This window comes from Oncorhynchus mykiss, chromosome 6, assembly GCF_013265735.2.
Source record: "Oncorhynchus mykiss isolate Arlee chromosome 6, USDA_OmykA_1.1, whole genome shotgun sequence".
In the NCBI taxonomy this organism is placed as follows: Eukaryota; Metazoa; Chordata; class Actinopteri; order Salmoniformes; family Salmonidae; genus Oncorhynchus; species Oncorhynchus mykiss.
The window spans coordinates 19,492,080-19,507,474 of record NC_048570.1 but is presented as its reverse complement, the minus strand read 5'-3'; the positions used below and the strand labels follow the sequence as shown (position 1 = coordinate 19,507,474).

The 15,395-nt window shown below is 42.9% G+C and overlaps 2 protein-coding genes across 5 annotated transcripts in view; one reads left to right on the top strand and one right to left on the bottom strand.

Moving 5' to 3' along the window:
* The window catches only part of LOC110525411 (alpha/beta hydrolase domain-containing protein 17B), a 35,454-nt gene extending 31,620 nt beyond the window's left edge, over positions 1-3,834 (bottom strand). For 2 of the 4 annotated variants that reach the window (XR_005052032.1, XM_036979550.1), the window contains exons 1-2: positions 3,427-3,834; positions 1,104-1,162 (exon numbers count right to left, since the gene is read on the bottom strand). Coding sequence is in view for 1 of the 4 variants with exons in the window: in XM_036979550.1 (XP_036835445.1) it covers positions 1,104-1,124 (21 nt within the window). In the remaining 3 variants the exon portion in view is untranslated. The remainder of the gene's footprint in view (positions 1-1,103; positions 1,163-3,426) is intronic. The other 2 variants (XM_021605483.2, XM_021605482.2) reach the window with 2 other exon arrangements.
* A 137-nt stretch (positions 3,835-3,971) lies between these two features.
* LOC110525409 (uncharacterized protein C9orf85 homolog) lies at positions 3,972-15,388 on the top strand. The gene is made up of 4 exons (XM_021605481.2): positions 3,972-4,316; positions 4,530-4,636; positions 12,104-12,217; positions 15,005-15,388. Exons 1-4 carry the CDS (start codon positions 4,215-4,217, stop codon positions 15,213-15,215), a joined length of 534 nt encoding a protein of 177 aa, XP_021461156.1. The 5' UTR covers positions 3,972-4,214; the 3' UTR covers positions 15,216-15,388.
* The last annotated feature ends 7 nt before the right edge of the window (positions 15,389-15,395 follow it).

Here is a 15,395-nt window from a genome sequence, read left to right as displayed (position 1 = left end):
GTTAATATTGCCTGCTAACATGAATTTCTTTTAACTAGGTGTTCTCTTGCAACAGAGTCAGGATATATGCAGGAGTTTGGGCCACCTGGATCGTTGCAAACTGTATGAAGACTATTTCTTCCTAACAAAGACAGCCAACTTCACCAAACGGGGGATGATTTAACAAAAGCGCATTTTCAAAAAAGCACAATCGTTGAACAACTGTACCTAACCATAAACACCAATGACTTTCTTAAAATCAATACACACAGAAGTATATATTTTTAAACCTGCATATTTAGCCAAAAGAAATCCAGGATAGCAGGCAATATTAACCAGGTGAAATTGTGTCACTTCTCTTGCGTTCACGCAGAGTCAGGGTATATGCAACAGTTTGGGCCACCTGGCTTGTTGCAAACTAATTTGCCAAAATTTTACGTAATTATGACATAACATTGAAGGTTGTACAATGTAACAGCAATATTTAGACTTAGAGATGCCACCCGTTAGATAAAATACGGAATGGTTCCGTATTTCACTGAAATAATAAACGTTTTGTTGACAAAATTATAGTTTCCAGATTCAACCATATTAATGACCAAAGGCTGATATTTCTGTATTTTATTATGTTATAATTAAGTCTATGATTTGATATTTGATAGAGCAGTCTGACTGAGCGGTGGTAGGCAGCAGCAGGCTCGTAAGCATTCATTCAAACAGCACTTTCGTGCGTTTTGCCAGCAGCTCTTCGCTGTGCTTCAAGCATTGAGCTGTTTATGACTTCAAGCCTATCAACTCCCGAGATTAGGCTGGTGTAACCGATGTGAAATGGCTAGCTAGTTAGCGGGGTGCGCGCTAATAGCGTTTCAAGCGTCACTCGCTCTGAGACTTGGAGTAGTTGTTCCCCTTGGTGGGTAACGATGCTTAGAGGGTGGCTGTTGTCGATGTGTTCCTGGTTAGAGCCCAGGTAGGGGCGAGGAGAAGGACGGAAGCTATACTGTTACACTGGCAATACTAAAGTGCCTATAAGAACATCCAATGGTCAAAGGTATATGAAATACAAAATGGTATAGAGAGAACTAGTCTTATAAATACTATATTAACTACAACCTAAAACCTCTTACCTTGGAATATTGAAGTCTCATGTTAAAAGGAACCACCAGCTTTCATATGTTCTCATGTTCTGAGCAAGGAACTTAGACTTTAGCTTTTTTTACATGGCACATATTGCACTTTTACTTTCTTCTCCAACACTTTGTTTTTGCATTATTTAAACCAAATTGAACATGTTTCATTATTTATTTGAGGCTAAATTGATTTTTATTGATGTATTATATTAATTTAAAATAAGTGTTCATTCAATATTGTTGTAATTGTCATTATTACAAATAAATCAAACAAAAAAATTAGGCCGATTAATCGGTATCTGCTTTTTTTGGGCCTCCAATATTTGGTATCGGCGTTGAAAAATCATAATCGGTTGACCTCTAATTAAAGGGGCAGGGCAATTGGTGACTGTTGGGGTTTAGGTAATCAGTGACAGAGGCTGTCTCGTCGTCAAAACTAAGACCGTCGCCGAAACGAAGACAGTTCTGCTGAGTTATAGGAGGAAGAGAGAAAGGCTCCACACCACTCTCTCACTTGAATATCTTACCTAGTTACTTTCAGATAGCATTTTGCTCCATTGTAGCTTTGGCAACTATGTGTGTGTTTTCTATCCCAGTTTGCTCCTCTCCCTGTAGGCTTTACAGATGCTCCCCACCCCTTGGCTGCAACCCTTCTAATTTAGTGTACCCTGCGCGCAAAACCCATGTGGAATTCCTGGTCTCCGGCAGCGTTTGGAACTGCCTATCTGTGGTCAAGAACGCAGAGTTCATCTTAGCCTATACTGCCCTTCGGTCCCAAGACTTTTTGGTCCTGATGGAGACATGGAACACCCTAGAGAATACTGCTACTCCAGCTGCTCTCGCTTCATCTGGCTAGTTCTCTCTCATAGTCCGAGCGCATCTGGTCATTGCGGTGGTGGCACAGGACTGCCCATTCCTCCTAAGCTGAGATTTTCTATTTTCTCCACTCAAGCTCAACATTGTTGTCATCTATCACCCACCATGTGCCCTTAGAGAGAGTTCCTTAACGAGCTTGAGCTCATTTCCTGACAATGGCTTACCACTCTTCGTACTGGGTGACTTCAACCTCCTGATGTCTGCCTTCGACTCATTTATTTTCATCTTTTTATTTCTCCTCCTTGCCTCTTTTGACCTCACCCATTCCCAGTCCCTTCCCACTCAAAGCAGGCAATACGCTTAACCTCATCTCTACTAGATTCTGTTCGGCTACTAAAGTCACGGCAACCCCCCTTCAGGTCTCAGATCACTAAATTGTTTCCTTTTCTATCTCCTTCCCCAACCCTAGCCACTCAGGTTGTCATGCGCCACCACAATCTTTGCTCCCACTCTCCTCTTCTATCCTACCATCTCTCTCTTCTGCTAAATCCTTCTCCCCCCTGTTCCCTGATTCCACCTTTTCGACCCTACTATCCTCATCCTATGACTTGCACTGTCCCCGCCACTCCTGCTCCGTGGCTGATTGACTCATTGCAAGCTTACAGAACAGGGCTGCAAGGAGCTGAGAGAAAATGGAGGAACCTTCTCTTCCTCTGTAACCTCTATTCTCCATCCCCTCCCTAATCCCTTTGCAGACAACTTTGTCAACTACTTTGAAAAGAAGGTTGGCGAAAGCCACTCCTCATTCACTCAGCCTATTGAGTCCACCACTGGTCCTGCTCACACAGAACTACCTTACGCCTTGACCTCTTTCTCATGACTAGTCAGCCAACACATCTATAAAAGCAATTCCGATTCTAAGGGACCCCATAACGTTACACATCAGCTAGGGTTTGTTTTAGAGACTATCCAAAAGGCCTGGTTATAGACATCCTGATACATTTAGCTACAACGTTAGTTTACGGTGGTACTGGAGATTTATCAACGCCTGTCAAGTAGTCTGATTAATCTGGCTGTAATACACAATTAATTGGTATATACCGCCTGATTAATCTTTCTAGTCGGGGGTGCTTACCAGAAATGATTCGTAACGATTATATATTAACGTTAAAGAAAATAAATCGTAGGGCCATCTTTGCCAGCCTAGGATGACTGAAATGTAAACAGTGGTCGGTAAAGGTACAGCAAACACGTCGTTGTGTTACGGATGTAATCGTTGCTCTGAGTAAAGTAACGGATCGCCAAACGACTTGTGGGAACTCCTTCCCCCTTCTTCACGCAAAGTGATTGAGATGCATAATATCAAATATGTTCACGCCACACCCTTAAACGAATGAGAAGTACTTCCTAACAGCCAATAATTGACGTTATTAGTGAGCTAATAGTCAATATCATTTTTTTGCTAGTAGCTAGCTAGGCTACCCGAAGCGGATCACACACATACCTGGTAATGTTGCGGATTGTAGTTAGTATTTCGATGATTCTGGCGAGTAACTTAGCTAGCTAACTGCCGTAGACAAATAACGCGTACAAGTAGCTAACGTTAACCAGGCAGGTTGACTCGAAATGCCTTAGCTTATCTTCCCTTCGTCCACTCTGGTTAGCAGGGTAGCTATGAATCTTCTTGACGTTTACACACGACTACTGTCTAACCAAACCAAGCTCCAACTATTTGACACTCAGTCTTGTCCATGTGGTCCGGATATTAACTTAAATGTCTCCACAAGACACATGTAAACCAAATATGTTATATAATGTTGACTTCAGTCACAGGTTCAATACTTGTAGCTAAACCACTGTTGCTTGCTGACTGTCTTCTGTACGGAAAACGGAACAAAAAAAACATCGAAAAAGTAGTGACGCCAGTATGATTGGATTGGCTTATAAGAAAGCCAATTAGAAACGAGTATTTTCTAACAAAGGCCAATCATATTGCTCAGATTGCTCAAGGCGTTACCTCGGTTACCTCGGTGTAGAATGACGTAATTATTGTATTTTTTGCGGACTGGGATAAGGGAAATACGTTATCTAAAAGAGAAAGTGTCAATACGATATTTCAATTAAAACAATACTATATTCACATGTGGATTTTTATGCTATCAAACGTTGATATTGAGATTTTGCAAAGTTAAATTGTAACTCTTTATCCGACGTCACTCATGACGAGGCATATTCTTCCGGGTTATTTTGTCGTGCCATGTGTTGTGGGATCTGAATTCTGATTTTAGCAAAATGAGTTCTCAAAAAGGCAACGCTTCTCGCTCGCGAGGACAGAAGCACCAAAACACGACTGCTTACAAGAACGACAAATATGGAGCAAGTGTTCAAGTAAAGGTACGGTCTATGACTGACTGGCTAACGTTAAATAGCGCCGTCATTAGTACAAGACATGATGGCAGTATGTTAGCAAAACAGTTGGCTAGCTAGCAAACCATTTGAATGAATTCTGTCTGGCAACTATGTCTACCATCCGTATTGATAATGCTGGGCTGATTTTAGTTCTGTTTTACTTTTCCCTGTGTAAATCTGGTGCTGATATTGTTGCAGATAGCAAACTCAAAGGTCCACGAGGGGTTGTGCCAACGCTGCAAGGAAGTTATTGAGTGGAAAGTCAAGTACAACAAATACAAATCCCTCACCCAACCCCGAACATGGTTAGTACGTTACACACACACACACACACACACACTAAAACATATATGCACTCAGTATCGTTTGAGAACGTTTTGATCCAATAGAGCCAAATCGAGGTAGGATGTACCAAGGTGCATGCATTTACACCACGTATCTAAAAGATAACTCATGACACAATTCTATTATAGAATGTTGTGTGTGCTGAATTTGCATGTGCAAGCCAAGCGCCGCCACAACTATCAGTAGCACTGCCAATGCTGTACAAACAAGCACACACTGGTTGTTTTCAGGTTGGATATTCACACTTGAGCCAGATTCCAAATAAGTATGACAGTTGGAAAAATTGTGCACAACATCGCACAGGTCTCATTTTCACGATTTGGACATTGATTTGCTTTCCAAATCTATTAAACATGTGGAAATGTGAGCAGCATTTTGTATTCCCAGTTGAATTGGTTAGGGACTGTAAACAAAGTGAGAACTTTCACATTTGAATTTCAATAGCTCCTTGGTCATGTGACCTACTGACTTCTACACTCAGTGGGCCTACACATTGCACACCCTTTAGTTTGTCCATTGTCACCTTGCATGTTTTTACATTAATTTTTCAAACTTTGTAATTTCAACAGCTCCTTGGTCATGTGACCTACTGGACTCAACCAAGGTTCAGAATGTCCACTGACTACCCTTCTATATTGCACACCCTTTTGTTTGTCCATTTTCATCTCACACAATTTTACATGAATTGCCTGCTCTGTTCCCCTGAAGGACAGTGTCACTTACACCCCTATTCACTTGGGCCTTCTCCCTGGGGCCTTCCTGACTTCCAGGCAGGCCCCCATTGACCTGGTGACCTCTGACTCCTGGCCTCTAGGCCTACACTCCCTGCCCTTTCCCTGAGCCTGAGAGTGTTTTGCTTACTCCCTGGAACTACAGACCTCCAGACCTCCACACCTGCTCTCCCTACCCGGTCAACACCCCTCTCCCTTGGCCTTACACGGACCTCAAACCGTGCGCCATCGTGCATACATTTATTTTGTCCCGCTACACCAAACGCGATCACGACACGCAGGTTAAAATATCAAAACGAACTCGGAACCAATTACATTAATTTGGGGACAGGTCAAAAAGCATTAAACATTTATGACAATTTAGTTAGCTTGCACTTGCTAGCTAATATGTCCTATTTAGCTAGCTTGCTGTTGCTAGCTAATTTGTCCTGGGATATAAACATTGTTGTTATTTTACCTGAAATGCACAAGGTCCTCTATTCTGACAATTAATCCACACATAAAATGGTCAACCGAATCGTTTCTAGTCATCTCTCCTCCTTCCAGGCTTTTTCATCTTTGAACTTATATGGTGATTGGCATCTAAACTTTCATAGTATTACACCGACCGGCAACACAGTTGTCTTTCAATCACCCACGTGGGTATAACCAATGAGGAGATGGCATGTGGGTACCTGCTTCTATAAACCAATGAGGTGATGGGAGAGGCAGGACTTGCAGTGTGATCGGTGTCAGAAATAGTCAGGACTTTTATTTTAGCCCTTGGCAACGCGCACGTGACGCAAGTGGTGTGGTCAGCCTGAGTATAGCTTTCTCCCTGGAATTACTAAGACATCTATAGTCCCGCTGTCAGGAACCACGTGCTCTTGGTGACCCGCCCGCTTATTCCCGCTCAGAGACTTAAGTCCCCACTCCAACCTCCACAGCCCCCCGAGTCTGAGGTCCGAGGTAGTCCGAGTCAAAGTGTCACCAGGACTCTGAGTGCCCCCTTCCTCCCGCCTTGGGAGGCCTCCTCGTGCACCTGGTGACACTTTGACTTCCACAGCGAGTCCCAACCTGAGTCACATTCCCACCAGAGGACGGGCCTGGGCGGATGGGCAACCACCACCCAGCCCCCTACCTATCGAGAGCCCAATGTCTTACACCTTCTACCCACCTGAGCTCTCACACTCTGTCTGGCCCCTGGACCCTCTGCATGCACCTGGTAACCCGTAAGTAAAGGTGGAGGAAGAGGCCTTCTGTCTCCGACAAAAGCTTGGATCGAGGGCTGACTTTCAATAGATCGCAGTGAGTGAGCTGCTCTGCTACGTACGAAACCCTGACCCAGAATCGTGTCGTCTACGAGTGATTTAGCACCAGGTTCCCCACAAACATGCAGTCCGCATCAGGAGAGGGGCGGCAACTCATCCGGCCACACCCCAACCCCATCACGAATGGCTCTACTCACCTGCCAAAAGAGACAGGCTGTCCCCGGCCAACCGAAGATCTGCGGCGCTACGGTATTGTTACGTTTAGGGGGGATTCTGACTTAGAGGCATTCAGTTATAATCCCACAGATAGTAGCTTCGCACCATTGGCTCCTCAGCCAAGCACATACACCAAATGTCAAACTGCGGTTCCTCTCATACTGAGCAGGATTGCTAATGCAGCAACACATCAGTATGGTAAAACTAACCTGTCCCACGATGGTCTAAACCCAGCTCACGTTCCCTATTAGTGGGTGAACAATCCAACGCTTGGTGAATTCTGCTTCACAATAGTAGGAAGAGCCGACATCAGAGGCGCAAAAAGGGATGCCGCTATGAACGCTTGGCCGCCACAAGCCAGTTGTCTCTGTGGGAACTTTTCTGACGCCTCCTGCTCAAACCCCAAAAAGTCAGAAGGATCGTGAGGCCCCGCTTTCACAGTCTGTATTCATACTGAAAATCAAGATCATGCGAACTTTTGCCCTTCTGCTCCACGGTAAGTTTCTGTCTTCCCTGAGCTCGCCTTAGGACACCTGTTACTGTTTGACAGTTGTACCGCCCCAGTCAAACTCCTCACCTGTCACTGTCCCCGGTGCGGGGAGAAGCGAGCGCTCGCTCAGGGCTTGCCTCACCGGGTAAGTGAAAAAATGATAAGAGTAGTGGTATTTCACCGCTGGCCGAGGCCTCCCACTTATTCTACATCTCATGTCTCTTCACAGTGCCAGACTTGAGTCAAGCTCAACAGGGTCTTCTTTCCACGCTGAATCCGTCACGCCTGTTACCTCGGCTGTGGTTTCGCTAGATAATAGGTAGGGACAGTGGAATCTCGTTCATTCATTCATGCGCGTCACTAATTAGATGACAAGGCATTTGGCTACCTCAAGACTCTTAATTATGTCCTTCTGTTTACACCCCAAAGGTGGTGTGAGTGTGAACGCGAAGGGTAGCATGCAACAGTCAGATAGCATCAAATTGACCTCCAGTCGAATCACGTCCGGCGGTATCAGAGGCTTTTGGACATCAGTTGCCGCTACAAACCTTCAGGGGACTTTAACTTATTTTTTTAAAACTCCCAATCGACATCAAGTGCCAGTGCAATACTTATAGGATTGAAAACCAAATACCCGTCGCAGTATCGAGCGGCACCATCAACCGGGTGTCGGAAGAAGCAACAGAAAATAATCCGCTTTCAATCATTTACTTTTCCAGTCAGCCGCCTGGGACACAGCCATAGGAACCACCTTTACCAGCACTTTATCAATATTCCTCACTTGACATGAGGGGGTCACAGTCACCCCATGGGTGATTTGAGTCCGACCGCGACAGGTTGGTACGCTCCTTTTGAATTTAATGAAGCTGACATTCAGTGATCCATGCCCAGTAGGAACCTAGACTTCTTCCATCCATTTGGGTCCACAACAAATCGCTGGGTGTGGATGGTACTACCCACATCAGGCGTAGGGCTCCCTCCCCAGACAAGCTGGAGATACCTCTCCCCACTTCGTAGGGCATGAGCCAGATCCATGCAATGCTCTATCACTGCGGGGCCAATGTGTTTAGTCTCCGCCTCGAGTCTAGTGAGCGTAGAGGAGACCTCCCCACCTACAATGTGTGGTGTCCCGCACTCAGGCAAGCCTGAGGCCTGGTAGTGTCAGCTAATGGTAAGGCACATGCCATCTCCACTACATGCTCCAAGGAGTGTGGGAGGAGAGCTCCCACATAGAATGTGTAGAGTCCCACACCCAGGCGGACCTGGCAGTGGCCATAACTGCTAAGCACATTCCATCTCCATTTAGTGCTCCACTGTTAGCGGGACCAGCCGAAACCAACGTTGGATTCAAACCTTTGCGGTTTAGAGTTAGCTAGGTATACAGGGGACGTGTGTTTAAATGTTTCACCACAGCTACTCTGTGATCCGACTGATGTTAGTAGTACACTTTCATCATCTGTCTCCCAGGACTTAACTCCCCCCTCCCAGCCAAAGCCAGGGATGCGTTCGCACCATCATTCTCTGGCTTCCTGTCAAGGTAAGGATTAGTTTACAAGAGCCCTACAGCAAATCATTGTCTGGTGGAACCGCCCTCACATTTTCATGCTTGACCAAAAGCCCCATATTCCAGGACCGAGAGCTCACAGGACACCACAACGCTTTCCAGGGCATGGGCCCCTCTCTCGGGGCAAAACCATTCCAGGGCGCCCTGCCATTCACAAAGAAAATAACTCTACCTGGAGTTCCCGTCAGCTTCTCCTGGATTGGTCACGTTGCCTCACTAGACGCCTCAACCCGCCAGTCCGTGGACATTCTGAAAATAGTTTGAGGTCAGTAAGTCACATGACCAAGGAGCTGTTGAAATTAAAAAGTGTGAGAAATTCATGTAAAAACGTGTGAGATGAAAATGGACAAACTACAAAGAGTTTGTAATACAGAAGTGTAGTCAGTGGACATTCTGAACCTTGTTTGAAGTCAGGTCACATGACCAAGGAGCTATTGAAATTTAAAAAATTTAATAAATAATTTCAAATAGTGCGAGATGTAAATCGACAAAAAAAAGTGTGTGCAATGTCTGTCTATGCCATCGGATTAGCTAGAACCAGTTTGAAAGTTTTAGGAGTAATGGTTAAAGAGCTATTGCAATTTGAATAATGTGATTTGGTCCACGAACAATGTTTACAATACCGTGTTGGTAATAAGGCATTATTTGTTCCACTGCTACTTCTGGGGTAGCTAGCTAGCTTTAGCTTGGTACCTAGCTAGCACCAATACAACCAGCCTGAAAACAATGACCAGTAGAAACTGCAGTCATTTCAATATTCTTAGCAATGATTTAGGAATCCTTGTAAGTATTAGATAGGTAGCCATTTGTTGTTCGCCAATTGAAATTGAACTTCAGATCATAAAAATAAATAACTAGCCAACTACTTAGCTTTGGGCAACATGGTTAACATTATAAGCAGCCAGCTAGCTTCATCTGGCTAGTGAGGCTGACCGGACTGGGTTATATGTTGTGAAGCTAGCCACAATAAGGAGTAGGCACAATAGTGGAATTTGCAGTTTGCCTTCTGAATAAAAGCACCTCTTTGAAAGTGATGCAGAATTTTACAATTGGTGGAATCATGCCATATTTAGACTAGACAATGAAATGGGGTATCAGTCTACTTGGTGACACCCACAGAACACAACTGTGAAGAGTTTACGCAAATATTACTGTTGTAGCACTTATCGTGTGACTGTGTGAAATCACCTCCCCAGTCAGTTTATTGTGTTTATTGACATTCATATTGCACTGTACAGCTTTACCTAAGGATTGGGTATCAGTCTACTCAATACTACTCTACTCAATACCCAATATATTTTTTCCCAACGTCCTCAGTTATCAGACTCAAACATGCAGTATTGTTTTTCATCGGGACCCAATCAAATTTATTTATAAAGCCATTCTGACATCAGCCAATGTCACACCGTGCTGTACAGGAACCCAGCCTAAAACCCCAAACAGCAAGCAATGCAGGTGTAGAAGCACGGTGGCTAGGAAAAGCTCCCTACTAGAAAGGCTGGAACCTAGGAATAAACCTAGAGAGGAACCAGGCTGAGGGGTGGCCAGTCCTTTCCTGACTGTGCCGGGTGGAGATTATAACAGAACATGACCAAGATGTTCATAGATGACCAGCAGGGTCAAATAATAATAATCAGTGTTAGAGGGTGCAACAGGTCTGCACCTCAAGAGTAAATGTCAGATGGCTTTTCATAGCTGATCATTCATAGCATCTCTTCCCGCTCCTGCTGTCTGTCTCTGGAGAGTTGAAAACGAGTAATGTTCAATACACATAGTAGGCTGACAAATGTGGCTCAATTAAGTTGTTTCAGAGTCCAGCAATAAGAGCTACAATGCTAATGTTCTCTGGGTGTCACTGAGTAGACTGATAACCCATGTTATCAGATCCACAATCTGTAGGTAAGGCTGTACAGTGAAATAAGTCTGCCCCCATTACAATTCCAAAGTCTAATACATCCAGTGTGATTTCAACAGATTTTTTTGTCAAATGAACAAATAGTATTTTGTTGATTTTTATATAACATTCCAACCTTTATTATGATCTATTCAATTATGGCATAATTCTACTGTTTGTATTCATTTGCATCACTGTCAATGACATACTTTTATTTTAAAGGCTAACTGCGAAGTCCACTATTGTGGCTAATCCTTATTGTGGCTAGCTTCACATAGATGGGTCCAACCACCATTAATCAAATAAGAACTGTCTTATAAATTAGGGTTATTTTAGATGACACCTAGCTATATGGTTAGCTGGCTAACTATATAGCTACTGAAACAGTGTGTCGTTTTGCTATGTTTTTGGGGAAGAACGCCGTTTGCATCTATCCGCTAGCTAGCCTTTTATGACCAGCACTGTTGGTGCGCGAGAGAACTTCACCAGCATCATAGCATACGTATTGATGAATCGTTATGACCAACATATGATATACGAGTGATAGTGTAATAACGACATTTAAAAAAGATAAACGCTTTGTGACGTGCAGAAATATTCAGGTCCTGATTGGTCAACAAGCTTATTTGACGCGTCAAATAGTGTTATTTGGCGTGTGTATTTTTTTGACACGCAAAGACCCAAACGGCGTTCCATACATATCTAGCCCTACAAAGCTCGATGTACAGTTGATTGTTTTACATTTTAGATTTAGCTGACACTCTTAACCCTAATTGCTCCTGTAAAACGGTTGGGGTAAGTGCCTATATCAAGGTTTAGGGTTCTTTTACACCTAGTCGGCTCGGGGATTGGAACCAGTTACCTTACCGTTACTCGGTTACTTTACGGTTACTGGCCTAACACTCTTAACTGCAAGGATACCAGTGGTACTTAATAACAGTAAGTACAGTTATTGTAACAGTAACATTCCATCTTAGGACATACGTGTTGGAGTTAAGTACTCTGCAAATGACTACTTGTTTTAGCAGTACGCGTCCCGTGTTGGGAGATCTGTAGACGGTTCTGATTGAAAAGTCGTTGTTTGCAGTGCCCAGGAAATAATTAAATGCACTTGTTAGATGCTACCACTCCAAATCAAAACCAAACATGCATGTCCAATTTAATTGTTTTAGTAGGAAGACCAAGGGAAGCTTTTGGGGATATGTATGGGTGGAATGTTGGCTAGTGAAGGGGTGTGGAGAGGAGGACATGGGTATTCAGGGAGTGTTTCTATGTGTTTCAGTGTGAAATGCTCTCAGAAGACTGTGAAGGATGCTTATCACGTCATTTGTAAACCCTGTGCCCTGAAGCTGGAGCTTTGTGCCAAGTGTGGGAAGAAAGAGACCATCGTAATTCCGTGAGTGTTCCTACTTCCTACACTATGGTGTATGTGTGAGTCTAAAGCCCACAAGTAGTGGGCTAAGCTGGCAGAGGTGTTGCTTGGGAACAGGGATGTCTGTTTCTACTGCCGTCTACTGGGTGAAAACAAATAGTACACATTTACCTTATTCATTGTAAGCTAAATAATAACTATGTTCTCATTTAGCATGTAATTTGTTGTTTTGAATGACCGCTATCAACACCATAATTACAGCATTTCGACTATACAGAAGTCTTTGTCAGATAAGTCATGATAACACAGATTATTATGAAATGATTGTGTATTCTGGCAATTTTTAAATGGCCTTTAGTGGTGAAAACCCTTCGTGTTCAAGTACTCATGAATTTGTTTGAGTACTCATGTTAGCGCTTTAAATCTGGATCAAATGAAATTTTATTTGCATGTCTATAGCACATTTCTTACAACAAATGCATTTCAAGGTGCTTAACAAATAGAAAATAAATTAAATGGGGGTGAAGGCAAAAAGTTCTGTTCAGGTTACTGGATGTTCTGATACAACTAAACTTATTTTCACTGCACTTGACATGAACACATCTTAGCGTTTGAAATGGTCTCTTTATAAATGTAACCTAGTAGTAATCCCTAATAATATGAGTGCGTAGGGAAGACCGGGGAAATAGCCTGTCAGTTTCAATATCGCCAATCAGGAACGAGCTAGAATCATGTGATTCACCGTGCACATGCTCAGTTTAGTTACAAAGTCATGTGAAGAGGCAAGTCACTGCCACGCTCAGCAAATTTTATTTCCCAAAATAGTTTTATGTTCAATAAAAATGCACGTGTTAATTATAGGATATTTTTTTAATGTTTCATTTTACCACAAATACTGTTACAACTGAGGGTCAATTGTAACATACTGTAACTCTCCTTGTTTTAGACAAAATTATGCCTTCTGTTTGCTTTAAAATGATTACAGTCGAAGTTTACATACACTTAGGTTGGAGTCATTAACTCGTTTTTCAACCACTCCACAAATTTCTTGTTAACCAACTATAGTTTTGGCAAGTCGGTTAGGACATCTACTTTGTGCATGACACGTCATTTTTCCAACAATTGTTTACAGACAGATTATTTCACTTATAATTCACTATCACAATTCTAGTGGGTCAGAAGTTTACATACACTAAGTTGACTGTGCCTTTTGAAGAGCTTGTTAAATTCCAGAAAATGATGTCATGGCTTTAGAAGCTTCTGATAGGCTAATTTACATAATTTGAGTCAATTGGAGGTGTACCTGTGGATGTATTTCAAGGCCTACCTTCAAACTCAGTGCCTCTTTGCTTGACATCATGGGAAAATCAAAGGAAATCGGCCAAGACCTCAGAAAAACAATTGTAGACAAGTCTGGTTTGTCCTTGGGAGCAATTTCCGGTACCATGTTCATCTGTGTAAACAATAGTACGTAAGTGTAAACACCATGGGACCACGCAGCCGTCATACTGCTCAGGAAGGAGACGCGTTCTGTCTCCTAGAGATGAACGTACTTTGGTGCGAAAAGTGTTAATCAATCTCAGAACAACAGCAAAGGACCTTGTGAAGATGCTGAAGGAAACAGGTACAAAAGTATCTATATCCACAGTAAAACGAGTCCTATATCGACATAACCTGAAAGGCCGCTCAGCAAGGAAGAAGCCACTGTTCCAAAACCGCCATAAAAAAGCCAGACTACTGTTTGCAACTGCACATGGGGACAAAGCTTGTACTTTTGGGGGAAATGTCCTCTGATCTGATGAAACAAAAATTGAATTGTTTGGCCATAATGACCATTTATGTTTGGAGGAAAAAGGGGGAGGATTGCAAGCCAAAGAGCACCATCGCATCCATGAAGCACGGGAGTGGCAGCATCATGTTGTGGGAGTGCTTTGCTGCAGGAGGGACTGGTGCACTTCACAAAATGCATGGCTTCATGAGGGAGGAAAATGATGTGGATATATTAAAACAACATCTCAAGACATCAGTTAGGAAGTCAAAGCTTGGTCGCAAATGGGTCTTCCAAATGGACAATGACCCCAAGCATACTTCTAAAGTTGAAGCAAAATGGCTCAAGGACAACAAAGTCAAGGTATTGGAGTGGCCATCACAAAGCCCTGACCTCAATCCCATAGAAAATTTGTGAACAGAACTGAAAATGCGTGTGTGAGCAAGGAGGCCTACAAACCTGACTCGGTTACACCAGCTCTGTCAGGAGGAATGGGCCAAAATTCACCCAACTTATTGTGGGAAGCTTGTGGAAGTCTACCCAAAACATTTGACCCAAGTTAAACAATTTAAAGGCAATGCTACCAAATGCTAATTGAGTGCATGTAAACGTCTGACCCACTGGGAATGTGATGAAAGAAATAAAAGCTGAAAATCATTCTCTCTACTATTATTCTGATATTTCACATTCTTAAAATGAAGTTGTGATCCTAACTGACCGAAGACAGGTCATTTTTAATAGGATTAGATGTGAGGAATTGTGAAATACTGAGTTTAAATTAATTTGGCTAAGGTGTATGTAAACTTCCGACTTCAACTGTACATCAATTTGTAGCAGACAAATCTCGTTGTTAGTATCACATTTTGAACTCAACTGGCCAAGAAGTAAAACAAATGTGTTACAATTAATCCCGATCCACTGTTAGTTCAATAGGCCTTTGTGTCTAAATAACAACGTGTGCTGTTGGACTACTACTTTCAGGCTGTAAAAATCTAAAGGGTTAAATTTTTCATACTTTTTTTCATTCTGCTTTCACCTAATAGGGTTGACAAACCGAAGCAGGAAGAGGAGGAAGACACCAATCAAAAGACGACAGGATGCTCTCTGAGGAAGAAAGACTTAGATGAGTTTGACAATGAGGATTTTGGCAACTTGAGCAGTGACTATGAGGACTTTGCCAGTGACTCAGGTCTTGAGAATGCAGGAGGCAAGGCCCCTATCGCTGATGTGGCACATGTTAGTTTCAAAGACTAAAGACAGCCAAACCAAGACCACCATAACTGTACCTCTACTGTATTAATATACATTTCCTCTGATTATACATACTTTTGCATAGAAGCCTCTTCACTGTAGATTTCACCACTCTCATACAATAGCCTACTTGTATTTGGGGTTGGAACATTAAATGAACAAAGCCCACTTTCAATGAACTGT